The 21,796-nt window shown below is 40.3% G+C and overlaps 2 protein-coding genes across 3 annotated transcripts; one reads left to right on the top strand and one right to left on the bottom strand.

Annotated features, from left to right (window-relative positions):
- Window positions 1-271: 271 nt before the first annotated feature.
- On the top strand, window positions 272-3,522 carry tbx16 (T-box transcription factor 16). The gene is made up of 9 exons (XM_034692528.1): window positions 272-648; window positions 808-964; window positions 1,060-1,162; window positions 1,551-1,715; window positions 1,887-2,033; window positions 2,127-2,197; window positions 2,405-2,493; window positions 2,584-2,791; window positions 2,877-3,522. The coding sequence occupies exons 1-9, from the start codon at window positions 633-635 to the stop codon at window positions 3,313-3,315; spliced, it is 1,395 nt and encodes a 464-aa protein (XP_034548419.1). The 5' UTR covers window positions 272-632; the 3' UTR covers window positions 3,316-3,522.
- A 4,070-nt stretch (window positions 3,523-7,592) lies between these two features.
- klhl22 (kelch-like family member 22) lies at window positions 7,593-19,041 on the bottom strand. Of its 2 annotated transcripts, none has more exons than XM_034692788.1 (7): window positions 18,223-19,041; window positions 13,880-14,045; window positions 13,483-13,794; window positions 11,674-12,083; window positions 10,471-10,663; window positions 10,062-10,295; window positions 7,593-9,002 (listed from the first exon to the last, which is right to left on the bottom strand). In XM_034692788.1, exons 1-7 carry the CDS (start codon window positions 18,468-18,470, stop codon window positions 8,661-8,663), a joined length of 1,905 nt encoding a protein of 634 aa, XP_034548679.1. In that variant the 5' UTR covers window positions 18,471-19,041; the 3' UTR covers window positions 7,593-8,660. The 2 variants fall into 2 exon arrangements, with proteins under 2 accessions (XP_034548679.1, XP_034548678.1); XM_034692787.1 differs by having other exon boundaries at window positions 13,471-13,794; window positions 18,223-19,019.
- Window positions 19,042-21,796: the final 2,755 nt, after the last annotated feature.

Below are 21,796 nucleotides of genomic sequence, written 5' to 3'. Positions count from 1 at the left end.
TTGTTTGTAAATTGAAACAAGTTCTTGCATCTTCTTATCATCAGTTTAAAACATCCTTTGTATTTCTATCTGTTGTGTTAAATGTTATACATTGGGTATCAAGCAAATCTCACCAGCAGTCTAAATGCTGGTTTTGTGTGGGCTTATGTCTGTGTGAATGATATTTACACAGGTTCTGGTGCCGCTGCTGCCCTGATCTGCGGCAGGGAAGTGCGTCCATATTTGTTTTAAAGTCTCTTAGCAGTTAATAAAGATGCATTTCCTCCGTCCCCCTTCCTGTGGGGACGGTATCAAGACTTTGTCAAGTCTCTTTGATTTCCAGCAGCCTCCAATCACAGCAGAGACCTGACTCATCATTGTGCCACTTCAAAGCCTGAGAATGGCTCCCCTGACCCCTCCCACTCCGAGGGTCCCCTTAAAAGTCATGGTCACCTCTTCCTGCAGGACTCTGGTAGAACTGACTGCCTGCTGCTGGATCGAGCTACCTTTCTATATTTTTTACACATGTGGCCGGAAAACTAGGAGATCTGAGCTGCACATTTTGTTGGATATCACAGTGCTTGGATTGCTTATCGGCCACCAGTGCATGCACCTTTATCAAGCTTTTCCTGTGCTACTGCTGAACCTGAAGCATGCAGTCCATCAGAGGTGAGTGTGACTGATTTCAGAGGTTTTCAATCAGGCTTTTCTAACCACATGTATCTTTGTCTGAGCATGCTAATTGTTAAATAGTTCATGCACCAAAGACTTTTGACTTTAAGACCGAAAGAGTTGCATTTTGTGCTCAATGCTTCTGCTCCCTTCCAGACTTGAAGACAAACTTCAGTGGCCCTCCTCCTTCCTCTATGGCCGCGGGACCCGACGCTTATCTTCAGGGTAACATCAGGATGACTCTGGAGGACCCTGAACTCTGGAGGACCTTCAACGATATCGGGACAGAGATGATAATTACCAAACCGGGCAGGTAAGAAAGCAAAGTTGCAAAGTTTGTCCCTCTGCATCTCCATTTTCAGATCTTTTTCTCCTGAAAACTCATCTTGTCCCTTCTGTTCATTCTAGGAGGATGTTCCCACACTGTAAAGTGAATCTTTCCGGCCTCATTCCTTGTGCAAAGTACATCTTGATGGTGGACATGGTACCTGAAGATGGTTTCAGATATAAGGTATGGGCTCTCATGCATTTATAGAGTCTTTATCATATTTAGTGTGCACAACTTAAAGTAGTCTTGACTGAGCACAGCCGTGGCTTTGGATGTAGATCTATTTAAGGGGTCTCCAGACTATACCCCCCCTGTTTACCCCCCCCCCTCTCTCTCTCTCTCTCTCCTGACATCATACATCAAAGGGTGCTATCTCTTCCTGTTTTTTTATCCCCTGCTGAGGGCCCACTGTACTACCCCCTTTCTCTGTGGGTGGTGCTGGCCAGCAGACTCTCCACTCTGTCGTCCTGCTCTCACACCTCCTCCAGGAAAGGAGGAAGATGATGAAGCTCATTCTGTGAATCACCTTTCTCTCTGACAAATTGACCAACTATTTGTCTCCTTCCTGCAGTGGAATAAAGAGAAATGGGAGGTGGCAGGGAAAGCAGAGCCCCAGCCTCCCTGCAGGACCTACCTCCACCCGGACTCTCCGGCCCCGGGGAGCCACTGGATGAAGCAGTCGGTCTCCTTCCTGAAGCTCAAGCTCACCAACAACACGCTGGACCAGCACGGACATGTGAGTGAGAGCACAACAATAGAGCTGTTTAACAACAATGATTATCAACAATGATATGATACTTCTGCTCTGAAAAGAAACTGAAGTCCTTGGTGAAGATGTAACAACTGTTAAGTGCTCAGAGTTTGGTAAATAAGTGTTCTGATTAGATTTTTCTCTTTCTTTCTGTAGATTATTTTGCACTCCATGCATCGCTACCACCCGCGCTTCCACCTTGTCCAGGCTGACGATCTGTTCAGTGCCCGCTGGAGTGTTTTCCAGACCTTCTCCTTCCCTGAGACTTCCTTCACAGGAGTCACAGCCTACCAGAACACCAAGGCAAGGCTCTATCACAGCAAAAAAGAAGTGAAACGCAGGTTGGAAATCTTACATAATTTAGGTATTAACTGTCTTTCTTTTTACCACCTACAGATTACAAAACTAAAGATCGATCACAACCCATTTGCAAAAGGTTTCCGGGAGGAAGGCACCAACAAGAAAAGGTGGGAATCGTATTATTACTCTGGCTTGTGAAGGGCTTATAGCATACGTAGATTTCAAACTCACTCAATGTAAAAGGGACATCTCTTAAAAAATAATTGTAGGGTCTTTGCTAGGCCCAACATTTTTAAATGGGGGGCTAAAATTGCAACTGGAATTAAGAATAACGTTTTACTTATGTTAAATGAACCTGATTTTTGTCCTTGCAGGCGTGCAAACAAATCTCCAGCCTGTCTTGAGAAACGATCCAGGATGTCTGACATTTTGAATCAGGACTCGGAGGATGAAAGTCCACCAGGTAACACTTTTCAATGTTGAAACCCTCTCGCTGGTCTGTTGTGTGTCGTCCTGGACTTCTGAGTCTAACTCCTGATTTGTGTTTTTGCAGATTTCTGTAAATATGAGGGTTATGATCCAGAAGAAGGAGACCTACCCAAAAGAAAAGACGCTGAAGCAGTAAAAGAGGAGCGTTCTTCTCCGTGGGCTGCAGAGAGGGAGCACGGTGTGAGGACTGAGTCTCCTGCAGGGGCCGACCACAGAGACATGTACAACACAGAGCAGCTTGTTCCTGCTGCTGCTTCCTACCAGCCGTACAGGTGAGCACAGATAAAGTAACACTTTACAGAGGAGAGCATGGTGTTGTCATGAGACACAAAACTGATCTTTGTTTATGCTCCTCAGGTTCCACGAGTACGGAAAGTCTCCCTCTCCATCTTCCAGCATCGGAAGTAGCAGCAGCGGATCAGGACGCAGCAGCTTTGAGTCCAGAGTCCCTGACATCGCCACTGTCCCAGATCATGAATCCTCAAAGCCCCGCACGCACGAGATCGGCCCGTCAACTTGTGGCCCCCAGCACCTCCCGGCCCCCCAGGACTACACAGGGGTTCTCAACATGAGCATGGCCCAGGCCGGAAAACCTGGAGTTATCAGCCATCACATCTACAGCCCGTACGGAGCCGAGCAAACCCTGGGTCAGTGGAGCGGCCCAGGACCCGCCCAGTACCCCCCTCCTCATCACCTGCCTGCTGATTACACCACGCAGGCTGTGCATCACAGCTATCACCATGGAAACGTTGCTGAGTGGAGTCAGTACCCACTGTTCTCTTATTCCTGCTGGTGAAGGGACGATGGGATGAAGGAGGACTTTTGAGATGCTGCAGCTGATGAATCTTAAAGGATGCATGTCCAGAAATACAGAGGCTGCTTGAAGGAGCCGCCTGATGCTGACCGACAGGACTCAAACTCCAGACTGAAATTTAAGTGTGCCACTCCATGTTGACTGACTGTTTCATTGTTAGGTTGTGTATTTATTTTGTATTTTATCTCATCTGCTAGTGTAAATATTATTTTTATAAAAGAATAGAATAAAACTTAAGTGTGCAATTAAAGTCTGTCTTAGAACTGTGATGTGATCAAAAATAAAAACGTTGAAGCTACACAGTTTAATGATGTTTTCCTTAAAGCACATTCATTTTATCTGGGAGAACAACAGGACATTCTTTAAGAAGATATATCTTGTATATTTAATTTTTTGCTTAGCTACATGTTGACTTCTTTAAAGCTCCAGTAAGTACCTTGTGGTTTGCATTGAATATGGTGCTCTCTGTGGATGAGGCTAAATTATTGTCTTTACTGAAAATATAGGTTCTTTACAAAAAGTTTCAGCCTACTTTCTTTAAACAACAAAATCAATCTTTGCCACAAAAAATATAGGATACGTTTGTATCTGCAGTGTGCTACAAATCGCCTTGTCTGATACCATGGTACTGCATTTTAGGCGATATCCACAATTCAGTCCGTCCTTGTGCTGATGGTCTTTTTTTCTTTTGTTCAACATGAGCTTGTTTTATAGCCAAAAAATCTTTCCTGTACCTTTAAATATGACTATATGGTTAAAATGAAACCTCTCAGGTTGGTTAATGGAGGGTGGTCAGTTCAGGTCCAGGTACAGACCAAAGTATAAAGGCTGGACTGGGTTTTAGAGCGATTACAGTTCACCTCCTGTGCTCTGCCAAGGGGCTCTTGAGCAAAGTGTGAACCACCAACTGCTTGCAGTGTGGAGTACTCTGTACTCTCACATCTCTCCATTCATGCATGCTCATATCCTGCTTGTGCATGCATGTGCACTCTGCGTGGAGCGAGATCAATAACAGAGTGAAAAACGTGACAATGTGCTTCAACTGAAGCAGAAGTAAAGGCTTTATGACAGATATCACTCCTACTTTTGGCCTTAAAACAGGTCTCTACATATGTTTTAACCTCCAACATTCTGTTTGCACTTCAGCCATAGGTCAGTTGCAAACTTTCTGTCTTTAGTTCCTCTTTTTGTCTGTTTGTATTGGTATTATTGTGTGCAGTGTATAGGATATGTCTCTTTGTCTGTGTGTGAACATCTGTATGCGTTGTCCCGGCCGGCCCTGATGAGCAGTACATCCTCTGCCTGTGTTTGTTTGTATTTCCTCTTTGTTGATCTAATGAGCAGCCTTCTGTAGTTTCCACAGGCCCAGCATGCATTAAAGACTGTGTGTTACTGAGACTGCGGCTCACCTGCTGATGTTTACCCACCAGCATCATAAAGCATTGCACCACTCTCATTCTGCATCTCAATGAGCCTTAAAAAGCATGAAAACGGGGGCTGTCTGCCCCTTTTCACAGCTGAAAAACACAGGCAGGGCCCATCGCCTCCACCCTGGGTGGATATGAGCCGCTAATGACTGTTGTAAAGTTCAGGGGGGAGGAGAGGGGAGGAGGGGGGAGGAGAGGGGAGGAGGGGGGAGGAGGGGGGAGGAGAGGGGAGGAGGGGGAGGGGTCACCCTTGAGGAGCTAGTCCGGTGTGGTGTGGATTTTATTCAGCTTGATTCATTATCTTTGGGGCTTCTTGGACCTCACTGGGTTTTCTCAGCTGTATGCTTCACACAGTTAATTTACTCACTTTAATGAGGATACGCACTGAGAGATCTTTACTTTACTGCTGGGTGAGAAGGTCAATGTGTGATGAAGTTCAAACCCTGAAAAAGTGTTGGGAGATAAAATCTACCATCTTTTCCCCTTAAACAATGAAAATTAAAAATCATTCTGGGGAAGTGGGCACATAATACTTTCACTGACTAGCTTTTGCTCACAGCTTGCACCGTATTGTTGAGGATTGTACTGACAATGCATTACATTGTGTGGATTTCTTTCTAACTAGTCCGTCAGCTATGATGCAACAGAAAGATAATGACTTAAAAGGATTATCTAGGTCTAAAAGATTTTATAGAACAAGTTCAGTAGCTATCTTAAGGCTGAAAATATAACAAAAAATGTTTGCCATTTTAATATAAAGGAGGTGAAACCCAAATTCAGATTACTCCTTTGAAACAATGGGAGGAACTTTTTTTGCAGGATACAATGGAATTTGATATCACACGAACAGGATACATTCTGATGTGACAACACACTATGATGCAATGCGATACGATACGATACGATACGATACGATACGATACGTAACAACACGATGCAATATGACATGTTGTGATATGACATATTGCGATATGACATTTTTTATACTTTATTCAATTCCTTGTGAAACATACCTTACTTATCTTGTCTCAAGTGCTGTACATGCCAATCTGACTCAACAGTGATATCAAACAAATCTCAAGTCCTCCACCCAAGAATAGACTGCTCATATAATGACTAGAGAGAGAGCTTTTCAGACCTCCTATTAACCTTCATGGCAGTCTGAACTAAAAGAACAAGCTCAGGTATTAACTGTGCAGAGAGGTTGTTGTTCTATGCTGACATCTCATACCTGATTATGCTCCCCAACACATCTTGGCACAATTAAAACAATGGATTTGGGAGCCACCCTGAGTCTTCACATTTATGTTTTTTATTTATTTATTGATGCTACCCCTATAACTTGATGCTTTATGACTTTCAATACCAAACTTCTCTAACTGGACTGAAAAAGAGCCAGGATCTGTGTCCACAGGTGACCCTATATGTTCTCTGTGATTTTTGCCTGATGAGCGGGCAGAGGGCCTCCCCCTCTCCCTACACAGCAGGAGAAACAAAAATGAAAGTGAGCACTTAGTAAAATTCCCTCAACGCACATCAACAGCTCCTCTGGGATTAATCTGCATAGCTTTACATCAATGGGTGATTCAGGCCCGTTAATTGCCGTAGTAATGGTCCAGCAAAGACCAGCACATCGACCTGCACTCAGAGGCCCGTAAAGGCTGCTGACGTGCTTAAGTGCATGACATATGTCTGAAGTATCCCCAAGGTGCTCCTGCAGCTTCAGAAAGAAAGGAGTGACACATAATAGCAGCAGATTGTTGATCTTGGACATCCAGTGCTGCTGTCAGCAGGGCCAAGCAGACAACATGATGGGGGCTGGCATGATGGTGTGAAACAAAGCAGGGAGGGGGCACTCACTCAGGGCTGGTGGGGGGTAACAGATGTAGATGAAACAGCCTCCAAGAGGAAAACAGCAGTCAGCCTTCATAAAGCTGGAGGAGCGGAGGAACAAATGGAGAGGAACTAGAAGAGACAGGGAGGAATAAAGGGCAGCAGACACGACTCACTGTACTTCAGGAAAGGAGGACACAAGATGGAAGAGATCCTGTTTCACATTTATGACTTTAAAAACATTCATAAAGACAGTTTACTCTGACTCTGACTTTGATGGGCTTTTAAATGTTGTTTTTTATTTCAATCGAGTAGCTCTTTTAAGGAAATCAACATCTGCTCATGATCCCAACCAAACAAACTCAACCCTCAAGGATGTTTTTATTTTCTAGGACTCAAAGTAATGATTCTTTTCTGATTGGTTAATCCACAACATCTAGAATTTTTTCAAATTTTTTTACAATTAAAAAGGTTCATTATGTGATAATTGCTCTCAACAGTTTTACGTCCTTCTAGATAATCATTTGTTTTCTTCTCATTTACTCTCATAGATGTCAAAAAGCAGCACATTTCTCAAATTAGAGAAGCTAGACCCAGCATGTTTCAGTTTTTATTCTTAAACGGCTGTAAAGATGAATTAACTTTCAAAGTAGGTGGCTATTAATCATCGTTTATGGTGCTTGTTTTCCCGTAATAACAAACACGTGTTTAGGGAAACTGTTGAGAGAATTACTGTGAAATTACACACATGAAAATTGAAGAGTTGCTCTTACTCTATATATTCTGACATGAAGCAGAAGCGGTGTCAAGAATTCCTCTCAAAACATCAAAAACTTTGAAAACTTTAATAAGCTTATAAATAAATCTATCAGCCTTAATATTAAACACAGTATGATTATATTTGTGATTGTACGACTCCCCACAGGTTAACAAACCATCTCTTCAACCCTGACCCCAGGTGATGCACACACACACACATACACAAACACACGACAAAAGTCATATATATTACTATTTATTAAATTTCAAAAAGATTGAACAGGATACTAATTTGCATATCTGCGTGACAGTGTGTTCTAATACAGTATACGTTTTCTCATAGTTGCCTATATGGTCAAGAAAAGCACATCTTATTACAGGCTTGTGTGTTTTTTTTAAGGACAGAAATAAAGGATACACAGAGGAGTGTGTGATCAAACCTTTCACATTAAACCAAAAGATGAGGCAACAATCTAAAGAGTGGAGCCAAGAAATAAAAAAGAAACCTAAACCTGCTCTTCACAGCGCTCTTTGGGTTGAGTCATGAAAATAAATTAAACAGAAAAGAGTCAAATGAAAGGACACCAAAAACTGACAGTATAGTTTTGGTTTCATCAGGCGTGATGCTCATATATTGTTCACAGACCTCATCCTTTAGGTACTCAAAACAAATCATTTCAACAAGGGATATCAGAGGCACAAAACCCAAGGCTCATTTCTGAATCCACTGTATCCACTGAAACAACAGATCACATGTTAAAGTTCAGGATGCAACATAAACAAGGCACAATGTTCAAACTTAATATGAGTACTCAGTAGTTTGGATGTGATGAGATGTCCAGTGTGTATAATCAGAGGATGCTAATATGGAGATCTAAACCATAAAAAGTGATCAAACTTCTCCCCGTTACTCTCTGAAGTCCAAACCCAGTATTAGAAGTTATGAAAAGAAAAAAACATAGGGAACACTTCAAGATACCATAATTACTTTTATTGCATAGAAAGTAGTCTTCTTCACCTCTCCAAGGTGAATCAAACAGAGACATTATGAGAGGTCAGCTCAAAATGTTAGCTTCAGCATTTTTAGCAGGCAGGGATTCATGGAAGGAGTGCGATTATCTAAGAAGACATCTGAAAAATAACAAAAGTGTGCAAACATCCTGAATGACACTTTGGTTCAGAGGCACTCAAAGTGGTCAACGTGCGAGAATGACTAAAAGTATCCCCAGGGTACCTAAATGCAACATGCAGTGTAAGAAAACGCATGAATCTCTCCATGACTCAAACATTCAGTTCAAAGAGGCTACTTCAGTCCTCACTTGAGTCCTCTGAGTTGTCCATATCAACAACTTCCCATGATGCCTTGGAGCGCTGCTCCCAGCTCCTGGCCTGAGCGATCACAGCTTGGGGCATCAGCACGACGCAGGCGGCTAGGCCAGAGACCCGCTCCTTAAAGTCGCTGTCATTCTCCCACTCATCTGTGTCAGTGTTGTAGACGTGGACGTATTTCATCCTGTTTCCTTTGTCATGAGAGCGTCCTCCCAGGACGTAGATTCTGCTCTCCAGTATGGCTACGCCTGGTTCTCCGTGTCCGGCAGGGAGGGGGGTCACCAAGGACCAGGAGTTAACTTCAGGGTCAAAACAGGCCACCTGGAAAAAGGACAAATTATTCTCTGTTCAGTACAAGTTCCTCCAACAGATAAAAGGCATGTCAAAGGGTCTGATCTGGCTGCTTTACCTTAATATTTGAACTTATAACTATTGGCTTTTTAGAGAGAAAATACAATGCTGTTCTGTCCTAGATACAAAAGAACAAAGCAGGTTTACTCAAGGGGCAGTGCAGGAACCTTTGGGGTACTTCGAGAACTGTTTTTTTGCTCTTTAGAGGAGGTGAGGCTTTTTTCATACCTTTATTGAGAGGACAGGACAGTGACTAGAGTGAGACACTGTTAAGAGAGAGAGAGGGGGATGACATGCAGCAAAGGGCTGAGGGACAGATTTTAGCCGGGCTTTGTGGACTATAGCCTCTGTTCATGAATTGAATGTACAGAGTTCATGAAAGAATTGTATTCTAAATTGGATAAACATTCTCAATAGTTCATTCCTCCTTTTTAATTTAAGTCTGGACAGCCAAAAAGTCAAATCTAGCAAAAATAGCCATCATTTTTAAGTTGATAACGTTTTTTTTCTTTTTTTTTTACCTTTGCCTGAAGCCAGTTTTGGTACTGATTGGAACAAAGAACATGGATTTTTGGTTGAAATGCAGAATCCAAAGCACAAAATACACAGAGGACAAAAGTAAACTTAATTTACAGTTGGATTATTTTCTAGGGGTTTAATTTATTTTATTGTTGGGACAACAGCTTTCAGACAGCCTGTCCTCATCAAGAAGTGTTTGATGGGTTACAGGTTACAAGTTTGTTGTTTAGTTACTCAGACACCAACAACTTCAGGGAATATTCTACTCCTCATAATGTGTTGGTAATATTTTGTGTGTATAAGTTTTAAACCAGTTAAAAGTGGAATATTTTAGTCTTCTGGACAGAGAGGAGTGAGGAGATTTAAAGAGGCTGGGGAACTTCACTACACTGAATATGACTGAATAAATGATAGGAAGAAAGCATCAAGCCACATTTTAAACACAATGACATTTCAGATTACTGATTAGCGATGTAAAGTACTGCATTTAACAAACTTGTGACATCATACCTTTAGGACATCACGCCGGTATTGACTCTCATCATTGCTCCCACCAATCACATAGATGCGTCCATTAACAGCAGCCATGCCATGCCACGCCCGCTCCACCGGCCCCTCAGAGCAGGCTGTCCAGTGATTGGCCACAGGATCAAAACAGTATGTCTCCCTGAGGTACGCACCCCCTCTGCGCCCACAAGTGATGTACATCTTCCCCTCTGACGCAGCTCCAGCGTGGGCATACACCTGGCAGAGAGGTCAGAATGAAATTAAAGGAAGCTCAAGGAATGGGGAATACCTGATGTGTGAAGGGTTGTCCCCGTCGATAGTACACAGGCGAGTATGTAGCACCATCATGTGGATGGTAGCAGTATTACATGTATTTATCTTGTGTTAATGCTTCATCGGTCAATCCTCTCACCTCTCTCTTTAGAGGAGACACAAACTCCCACTTGTTGGTGTGTGGGTCGTATCGCTCCACTGAGTCCAGCTCGTTGCTGTAGTCTCGTCCTCCGATCGCATAAATGTGTCCGCTCAGCACGCACACACAGTGATCAGCATGCTGCTGCTGCAGGGACTGGATGGAGCACCAGCTGTTGTGACGAGGGTCGTATCTATGAAAAAACGACAAGTATCAAACTATAATGAGAAAACATGACTTTCTGAAATTCAATCAACATCTGAAGAACATCTGTGCAGAAATTATGGATCAAATGGAATTAACTACAAACTAATGAAAGTGTAATAAAGCTATTAGAGCACACAAGTGCTGATGAGTCATTCTTTTTTTTTTCTATTCCATTTTTCAAAGTATGATGACATGATGAGTCATTTCTAAAGTGCTGTTGGCTAGGAGGCTCAAAGCCTGCCTCTTTACCTTGACTTAAGTTAAGTTGACTTCTACATATCAAATATGGTTCCAGCCGACTTCAGAAGCTTATGGGTGACGTCACGGATACTACATCCATTATTTATATAGTCTATAGGCCACACTCATCATCAAAGAAATGAAGTTTTCTGTAAACAAATGAATTTTGTTATCTGATGCATTAAAATGTCTCTTTTTCAATCTATTGAAACAAAATCCCTGGAACAGAAAAGTTAACTATCATGTAGGATGTTATTTCTCATATGAGAGTACTTTGAGGAAATGGTTTATTTCTGAAATAATGACACAATAATAAGTTCAATATAAATGCAAACGTAAACCAAAATTTAGGTTTGATATAAAATATTTTATGTGATAAACGGATTATGTTTATGTTTGTTTTTAATTTTAAGTTTTTGTATAAAATTAAATAAAAAGAGAAAATGTTTTAATGTTAATTTTTAATCCCTCCCTGAGCGATTACATTTGCCACAGTTGAATGAAACCTGCACATGCAGTCATTTTGGCTTTATGGTTGTAAATCAGACACTGAGGTTGCAGCTTTGAATCCTACTCATTTATACAGTAGGGATGCACTGGTGTATTGGTTTAACATCGCTAACAGTTGCCGTTTAAAGAAGTTAAGAAAATGTTCACCTGATAAATTGCTGAGTAAGTGAGCATACCTGAATGGAAGACTATTCAAATCCATGAACCATGCATGTCTATTTTAAACCAATCAGGCTGAGACCTCACCTCCAGCAGCGAGTCTCTGCACGAAATCCGATGGTGTTCTTGTCTCCTCCTATGAGATACACAAAGTTGTTGAGCACGGCGATGCCCTGGTTAGACATTCTGGGGGTGTGAGTTGCAGTGAGCGTCCGCCACTCCCTCCAGCTCGGGTGGTACACCTGAAACAAGTGCTCATTGTCTGTGAGGGAGTTGGACGTGAACATCCCTCCGAAGCCCAGAATACAGTGGAAGGTGGAGCGCGGCTGTGTGAGAGGACTCTGCAGGACGGGCTGCCAGATCTCCTGCTCGTGGTACCGCAGGGCAGCTGACACATAGTCCTTTAAGGGGCACTGACTCAGTCTGCCATAGAGCCTCTGCAACACTTGTTTCTCAATCAGGCAGAAACGGACGGCTTCGAGCATCTTCAGATTGTCCTTTGATTCAGAAAGATACAAAAAGAGGTGATTAGTTAAGCAATCAAAGAGGTTGAGCTTTGGTAGAGTGTGTGTAGAAATATAGCAGTAAACGGGGCAGGAAAGAATCATTGAGGCTGGAGATGTGGCAGAAGTCACAGAGGTTACTGTTATGTTAACTATGTGTCTCAGTGGCCCGGTGAGTGATACATTCTTGAGACAGCTTAGCTTTCTAATGTTCTCCTCCGCGCCCAGATGCATCAGTCCCAGACTTGTTTTCATTAGTTCTGCAGTTCAACAAATAAAATCTAACTTATCTGTTGCCAGTTATTTTGATTTTGATGCTGTGCAGTGGCACCGACACATCATACAGATGTGGACAACTGTGGACTCAGTCCATCAGCTTTTCTTTAAAAATTCATGCATTTTTGTCCCTGCTGCTGTGTTGATCATCACATCCTCTATGCCTCTTGGATTCTGCTACCCGAGCCACGTTAATTTTTGATTTTGTGCAGAGCCGACACACCAAACCAATGCTGAGGATGCGTGGCAGCAGTAGTATTAGTACTTGTAGTTAAAAGCCAGTATATCTCCAGCCCGACAGTCATTCTTTTTAGGGCTGGGTAAAAATATGATTACCATGTTTTCTCTAGATTTAAAAAAAATATTGTCATCACAGTGTATTTTTCAATTATTTGGCCAGTTTAAAAAATTAATCTGATGAATTATGATTTCCTAAACTAAAGAATATAGTTTAAGTCCATGCTCAGAAGTTGTTTATCTTACATTTTTTCTTTATTTTATTAAGTAAAGTTAAAGTAAATCAAAGAAAAGGTTTGGTTTTTTTGGAGCCAAGTCCGCAGGGGTTTCCTCCTCTGCTCAGAAACAAACAGCCGTTAATCAAAACAAAGAATAAAACAGGTTCATGTTACAAATCAGCTTTTCTACACCAGTGTTGGGTGAGCTGCCTTTCACATTCAAATAATGGACATGAATGTTTCTATTTTATGGTGAACAGTTTTCTTATCTTTGAAGGGTAACAGGAGTTCACTCTCCTCTGTGCCCCATGACTCTGCTCTTTTGTTCCCTCTTGTGCATCCTCTCTGTTTACTGGCAGCTCCAGCTCTGCTCTCCAGTGGAGAGTTCACATGCTCTTTGGTTTTTATTTCACATGCATTTAAAGAATGTAGACCATCTGGCTGTTGTTTCTACTTCTGCTGTGTGAAAGGCCAGTACATCTATTCATGAAATGGATGTTCATAAACAAATATGTCATTGTTATTGACATATTCTTTGTCATCAACCCCTTATCAACATCCTTAAATCACTCTGTTCAAGCTCTGGTCTAGCAAGGTTTATGATGTGTATCTAATGGAGCTGAAGAGATGAGTAAAAGAAGTAGACACACCTTGTGACTGACCTGCAAGTACACCTGGTCAGTTTCCACCTGCTCAGGACTGAAGTGGTAGTGAAGAGCTGCCTCGTACACCTCGTTCTCACTGCTCACCTGCAGTTCGTCACTGCTCAGAGCACTGAAGACCTGATCATGGGGCAGTTTTCGGTACACTTCGTTTCGAGACAAAGTCTGGATGTTCTTGAGGATGAAGGATTGGACCCTGGCGTTAAGCTGTTGCAGTCCGTAGACATCAGCGAGATTATGCACTTCCAAAATGTTGCCCTCGTCCAGCCAGGAGAAAAGGAAATCACAGCAGAAGCCGATGACAATCTCGAGCTTTAATACACAAAAGGACGGAGGTTAGCTGAGGAGAAGAAACAACACACACATGATGTATCAAAAGAACAATCAGGGAGCACACCTGTACTAGTGTGGCAGCTATCAGGACCTCCTGCACACACTCCAGGTCCAACTCAATCTGTGACGTGTAGATGTAGTCCAGTATCTTCTTCATGGCCATATAAGACACTCCATGAATCGGGATCTCCTTTTGCTGTGACTCCCGGAGACCTCCAGCAAACATTCCCCTGGTGATGCAACACAACAATGACATTTCATTAAAGGGCTTAAGCTGCATAAACCTGCTGGCCCAGTGATGAAACAGTACATAACAATCAAACAACATGGCTCCGGTTTGAATCCTGCTGGGTACATTTGATGCATGATATCCACCTTTCTGTCTGTAAAGGTTTCTTAATCCTATTTACCACTTAAACAAAAATAAAGACATATTTTGAGCTGCGACCTCACCTCAACAGTGAGGACAGACATCACACAAACACTTTGACTAAGCCTTTGTTGTAAAGTAGAAAGAGTAAGTGCCTCATATCAACATACTTAGAGCATTAAAGAGGGATTACTGGTTACAGACACACAGTAGGGAACTGGTTTAATGGCATAATCTTCCACTCTATACAATTAACTAGAGACCTACGTATAAAATATCAACTCTGTGGGTCTTTTAGCTGTTGAGGAGGAAGACTGAGCTGAAAGGAGGAACTCTACAGATGGAGAATTTTTTAGCATTTGTTGCTTTAGTCAAACTGAAATTCACTAATATAAAAATTCCCAATATATCTGTGTACTGAGATATTTCTGTCATGCACAGTAGAGACACACATCCGACATGACATGAAGCTGGTTCCTAGCTGTAGACTGGGTGGATTTTGGGGGTCAGCTACCCCAACGATCAAATATTAAAGCCAAACTAAACAAACTACCTATCTGATGTTAGCTGTGAGGTGACCAACAAAACTTGCGATACTCAAATGACTTGAATGATAGAAAAAAGGAATGATGCAGCAGAGTGAAGCAGAGCAGTCAACACAACTTTAAACAAAGAGCTAAATGTTTGTATGAACTCAGCCAGAGTAATTAGAGCCAGTTCACATTACAGGGTATCATTGCAATGCCAAAAGAGGCTCAGTATGTACGTTGATGTTATGCACAGCAGGGAGGAAATGATTAACATTAATTTTGTCTATAATAAATCAAGCCATGACTTTTAAGGAAAAAGTTTCTGATGTGTTCATTTCTAGTCAACAGCACAGTGTACGCAGCAGCTGTTTGTCTAAAACAAACAAAAAACAAGTGAACGTAACAGTGAAGTGAATACTGTTATGTCACATCAACTTAAGAATTATAATGTATATTCAATGATATATGGTATACAGTGGAGGTCACATTAAAGGTGGAAAAATTCTGACATGATTTATCTTGGTCTCATTCTTTATCTTGGTCTCTTTCTTTTACATCACAAAACCTGGCATTTTAACAGGAATTTGTAGACTTTTGCTATCCACTGTATACATATATATATATATCTTTTACAATAGGCCTACATAGGTCCATGATGTGCAAGCCATCCTTAAAGATGCAATCAGCCTCTGCAAAGTTTAGATTTGTCCAGAGAGGAGGTTCACTCCTAAATCAAACAGAAGTCTTGGATCATTGTTCCATCAGCTCTTGGGCTCGAGCTGTAGGACTTTTTGCCATTACAGAATTACTAGGGTCTATGGGACCTTGTGTCTAATATCTCTGGGAGTTCTGCGTTTGAATTAGACACGTATGAAATGATGTTTTGTTTATAATGTGTTTTCCCTCTGTTGTGATATGACGCCTGTGGGCACTTCTGTTGCACAACAAATTCCCCCTTTGGGATAATAAAGAGTTTCCAATCCAAGGTATGAATGTGTCTGAATCTGAATCACACAAACATGTTTTGATTACAATGATATTAAACTGAGTTGAGTCATGTTTGTCTGTAGCCTCTCTGCAGTGTAATTTTCGTTATGTAAAAGTTGTTTGACTCAGAGAACGAAGGTCACTATGACTCTTCCACTAGAACATATTTTGTAGTTTTTGGCTTGGTAACCTCTATTGTTTGAAATCCAGGATTACAGATTGTAGTAGGAAGAAGTCAGTCGTCTGTACTGACCTAATAAAGACATGGGACTCATCTTGTTGCAGTGATATGATTACCCAAAGGATGGCTTGGGTCTGTTACGCCACAATGAGGAATTGTGTATTAGGGATATTTTATGCGTCTGACTGTACAAAAGGACAGACGCACAGTTCCCCGCCCACTAGCTCAACAAAAGGTCCAAGCTGACTGTGATGCCCTGTGGGTAAAACATATACTATTGCCAAGTATCTGATACAACCACACTAACAAAATAACGAACTTTACCTTTAAGGAGGTGGATGGAATGTGAATTAATATATTTAAATACAAGCATGACTCTGATACTTTTACTGTACCTTAGTATTTCAATCTTATGACACTTCACACCTTTACTCTGAAAACATCTGTTACGATGACACAGTCTATGCTTTAGGCTCCACTACATATATTTGACAACATTAGTGAGTAAGCACTTTGAAGACTCAGATCATTGATACAAAAATAAGATCAAACCAATGGCACAATCATCCAAACATTAATGAGGGGAAATTAGCTCCATGATAACCAACTGAAACATTACGGACGTACAGTAGTGAATCTCTTATTACAATCCTGAAATGTGATGAGTATTATCCTGGGCTTTTTGTGCATGATAAGCACTTTTATTCTTTGTATTTTAAGAATATTTGACACCAACACTTCAGTACTATATATTAAGCAAAGCTTCTAATGCAGGATTTAAAATGTTTACATTTTTTTCAGCACTAATGCAGCTTTCACTTCAATAAAAGAAGCAGGTGCTTCTTTGCAGGCTGACACTTTGATTTCTTCCTTATAAATCTTATCCAGTCACATCTCTCTTGTAATATTTACCAGTGAGAAAGTAAACATCTGTGATTGTCAAGTGGTCCACAAATAGTTAAAGTTTCATTGATTTCACGTTTTGATCGTTTTTTGTTTTCTGTTGGTAATTTTTGGTTAATCTTGTCTCTGCTCTGGTGTGTTAAGATTCTAGGGTATTTTGTTTCATGAGTTGATTTCCCTTTTGTTATATGTTTGGCTTTTTTGTATACTCATGTGTATTTGTCTATGTATCTGTCTTTGATTTCCTGTGGTCTTGAGTTGGTTTTCAGTGTTTTATTTTGTAGAATATTCTTATCTGTAAAGTTTAGTTTTACTCCCCGTCTCTTCCTGCCTTTGTGATTGTCTTCACCTGTGCCTTGTTGTCCTCACCTGTGTGTCCTTACTCGTTACCCAGTGTGTCTATTTAGTCTCCGTGTTTCCTCCCTTCTGTGACGGTTCATTGTGCTTGTGATGTGTGTTTGACTGTGTCAAGTGATGGTGTTTCCAGAGTTTCTGTTGTTGGAAGTGAGTTTTTGTTTTATCTCAGTTCAAGTTTATTAAATCCTTTTTGTTTTGAATCTGCACCTGAGTCCTCCCCCTCTTTTTTCATTCATGACAATTGAGGTCTTTATGAAAGAGGACAAGTAAACACAAAAATAGCACAAACACAAAAGTAAGCCAATGAGCATACCAATACTGATCATACATGATGACAATGATAACCACAGAAAACACATAAACTGTACCCTGCCCCTGTCCTTAATTTTGTCATGTGCCGCACACATACCATCCTTACGGTGGCCCTGAAGGACAAAACAAATTTACAAAAGATTAAACACTTTTACAAAGTTGGAGACAATTCTAAAAACAAAGGAACACTTTTACCGTTAAGTCTGACTCCATTCAGCCTGACTCCGTTTAGCCTGAGGGTATGTGGTCTGAGGCCGTTTCATCTGAATTCTGAAACATGATGAAGGTTTTGCGGAGATATGACAGTGCTTTTCCGGAGACATAATGCTTTTTCATCTGAGGTCTGACACCTCTCTCTGAGACCCGAGGATGTCCTAATATGTAAACCATGTCCATCTTGATTTCTCTCCATCAAAACAAACTAAATGACCCCTCACTCAATCACTTCCGGTATTTGGTACATTCCCTTTCCGTAAAAATTAAGTGTTAACTTGTTTCAGAAATGGTAAAAGTGTTCCGTTGTTTGTAAATTTGTCTCCAACTTTGTAAAAGTGTTTCATCCTTTGTAAATTCGTTTTGTCCTTCAGGGCCACTGTCCATCTTCATGCACCTGAACTAACCTTAACTGTGTACATAAAGGGAGAAAAAAAAAAGACCACTCCCTGTGCACTGAATGTGTCTTTATCTCTACTATAGCAAGAAAGAAAATACAAGTGTAACAAAGAAAGTGAAAGTACAGCTGCAAGGGGACCTACAAAGAGTTGTACCTGAAGTAGTCGCAAGAGGCTGCCAGAAGTATACGGTGGGCTTGGATGGGTCGACCCTCCACCAGCAGCACCACATCAAACAGGATGCCCCCCTGTCTGAGAGCCAGCAGGCCGTCCAGCAGGCTGCGGAAGTGGGCTGAACTTCTGTACATCTGTCGGCCCAGGCGGCCTGAAGAACCGGCGCGCCCTCCCATTAGACTCAGCTCTCCATCGTCAGCCATGGCAGGATACCGATGTTCAGGCTTCATCACTTTAATCTGTCTAAAGCTAGCATACTACCAAGTCTCTCTTTTCACATATGTGTTACAAACTGAAGCCACATCGTGTTTACTGATAGAGAGAAAAACACAACAAAGGAGGGGAAGGCTCTGCAGCAAGCGGCTACTAAAGGCTGCTCCAAATGTCAATGCGCAGTCAGTGTAATGTTACAGCTATATCTTAAGTTATTCACAGCATAGTCTTAACCACGGAGCAATTAGACAAACGTTCAAACATTAAGTGATATACACACACACCCACGTTTCACCTGCTAGCTGTCAAAAAGCTACCGAGCCGTCAGCTAATGTGAACTTACTTTATCAACGTCAGCTGGTATGCTAGCTAATGCAACGCTAACAAAAACAACGTTTACACACCTAAAAGCTGAAACAAATCAACGGAGCGACATATGTCTTCTTTGTCGTCATAAAAAGAACAGTTTCAATCGGTTTGTATACTCCAAATGAAAGCAAAACCTCTGCGAAGAGACAACCTCTTGATTTCTGACAGATCAAAACAAGTCTGTTTACTTTTTTGGTGTCAGGCATTGAGCTCAAACTCTATTGGACAATGCTGTTTCATGAGCCCGCCCTATTTCTAAAATCGAGCCAATCACAGACGTCTGTCATTCTGCAGGCAAATAGCTTGACTTTTTGAAAACAGTCATATCAAAAAATAATAAAGAGGTTCAGGGTGTAAAATAAAATACAATCCAATCATTTTGATGTTTTTTAGTTTTTTTTATAGGTATACTGACACGATACGTCTTTATTTTTAGCCATGGACTGCATTATTATTATTATTATTATTATTATTATTATTATTATTATTATTATTATTATTATTATCATTATTATTATTATTATTATTATTATTATTATTATTATTATTATCATTATTATTATTATTATTATTATTATTATTATTATTATTATTATTATTATTATTATTATTATTATTTGAATCATTGCTTTAATATTTATTTAACTTATTTAATTATTTATTTATCTATTTATTTCTTGTACTCATCTGATCTTGTTAAAACTACCTTATTTTTACTGTTACTTATTTTATTAATTTTGCTGCATTGATTTTATTTTTAAGTATTTTATTTGTAATCATGCCTTTTATAATTTTACCATTGCTGTTGTATTCTGTCTCTCTGTTATTCTGTGAAGCACTTTGGGCTGCATGTTTTTATGTATGAAAGGTGCTATATAAATAAAGTTGAGTTGAGTTGAGAGTTGAATCTGAAAGTGCTCATCTGTTGCGACTCTGTCTGTTAAACACAAGAGGATGCTGTTTTCTTCTGAACCGTCTGAAGCCCCTCACACAATTGGCCCCATGTGTAGGTCAGAGTCACACAAATATTTACCAGCACTTAGAAATTCTAAGTAGTTTGAAGTATACTCACGCTACAGTTTCAGGTGTTATTTCTTCACTCAAGAAGAACATTTGGATCATTTATTACTGAAATAACCTCATAACCATGTGCAATATTGTAGTTTATCACATAACATATTTCATTATTATATTCATCTGCTAAATGTGCACTCTGGCTTAGGCTAAGTTAACTTATTTCATGTCTTTAAAAGTACTTCTTTACCTTTCTTTGTACAGATAGTTTTTTAATTTTATTTAGAAGTTTGGAATTTATGTTTATTACAGGTTTATATATTTATAGTCCTTACTGTCTTGTTGTTAAGTACCAGTGTTCCATTGACCACGTCAAATTCCTTGTGTGTGCAAGTCCACTTGGCAATAAAGCTTTCTTGAATCTTGAAATCCTCTGTACGACTGCATTTAAGGAGCATATAATATATTTTCTTAGTAGATTCAATGTTTCTAACTTTTAATTATTACAGAAACCAGTTAACTACTCAAATGCCCGTAGGTTAGAGTAGTGGTTTTCAAAGTGGGGGCCTCAGATAATTGGAGGGCCTTGGCATGGTAAAGTTTGAGAAACCCTGGGTTACAGCTATAGCTACATTGAAATAATTTTGATTATTAATAACATATTATTGCATAAATGATTGAAATTTAAAAGGGAGCCTCTCTTTATCATGTTTATTTTTAGCAATAGCAACAGTGATTTTATAGAAAGCACCTTTTAACATGTGGACTCAATCTGCTTTATAGCGACGGTAAAACATAGGAATATAAGAATTCACAATCACTTCAATAATTCTGGATAAAACATAATATTTAAAGCCTACACAACATACATTAGACAAACCACATTGCAACCAAACACCAAAGGCATAGAGAAAATGTAATAAAAACCTACAACCGCACATACAACCAAGAACACTAGTGATTCCATTTACAGACAAAAACACATAAAGTAACTATTTACACCAAATGCTTTATGCTTTAAAAAGTGTCTTTTAAACTTTTCACACAGTGGTTCAAATGCTTGAGAGAGCAGATGGGTTTTGAGTTTGATTTTAAAAGTACAGATAGTAGTAATGGACCTCAGGTCAACAAGCAGTTTGCTCCAGAGAGAAGGGAGTGAACTGAAACTCCCTCACTGAACAGCCAGAAGACCTCCACCTGATGACCCGAGGAGATGGATTGGGTTGTAGTCTGTGAGCAGGTCAGAAGTATGCTCAGGAGCTGAACCATCAAGTGTTTTATGGACTGTTGATAGGATTTTGAAAGGGATTCTGTATTGAACAGGGAACTAGTGAAGTGTTGTGAGAACCTGAGTGATGTGTTAATTCAATTCCTGTGCATGACTCTACTTGTGTGAGCTGTAGCTGCATATAGAGCATCAGTAATCTAACTTAGTTGAATCTAACGCACAAACTATTTTCTCAGCACCAGTTCGGGGTATAAATGATCAGTTTTGGTCTCTCAAATGGTGAAAAATCATCAAAACTTACGATACTTTACTGAAGACACTTCAGTTAGTTTTGATTTCTGTTCTTCATTGAAGGACTTTTACGACAGAGTGAAACTTATTGCTTCTGTCTTTCTCCACTAACTGGAACATTTCAGTTGTTTCAAAACATAAAGCAGGCGTAAAAGTACTTTTATCAGAAGTTTATTATAAAAAGAAATATACAACATCTCTCTGCTTTAAATCTTATGTTTTGCATATCAGTTAAATCAAATAATGGCATAATAATAGGCAAAAGAACTTTGATGTGTCAGGGCTAAAATACGTCTTTATCATTCTTGCCAACTGTTTGTTGTATTTATCACTTTCACCCCTCCAATATTTGCTCTTCATCTTATCAAATGCTTTCCAGATTGATTTTCTAGCGTTTGATAACTGCATGAGCTGCCAGAGAGATTTTATACAGCAGCCAAT

This window comes from Notolabrus celidotus, chromosome 9 (genome assembly GCF_009762535.1).
Source record: "Notolabrus celidotus isolate fNotCel1 chromosome 9, fNotCel1.pri, whole genome shotgun sequence".
In the NCBI taxonomy this organism is placed as follows: Eukaryota; Metazoa; Chordata; class Actinopteri; order Labriformes; family Labridae; genus Notolabrus; species Notolabrus celidotus.
Note: the sequence above shows the minus strand (reverse complement) of the source record. Positions and strands in the feature narration are given on the sequence as shown.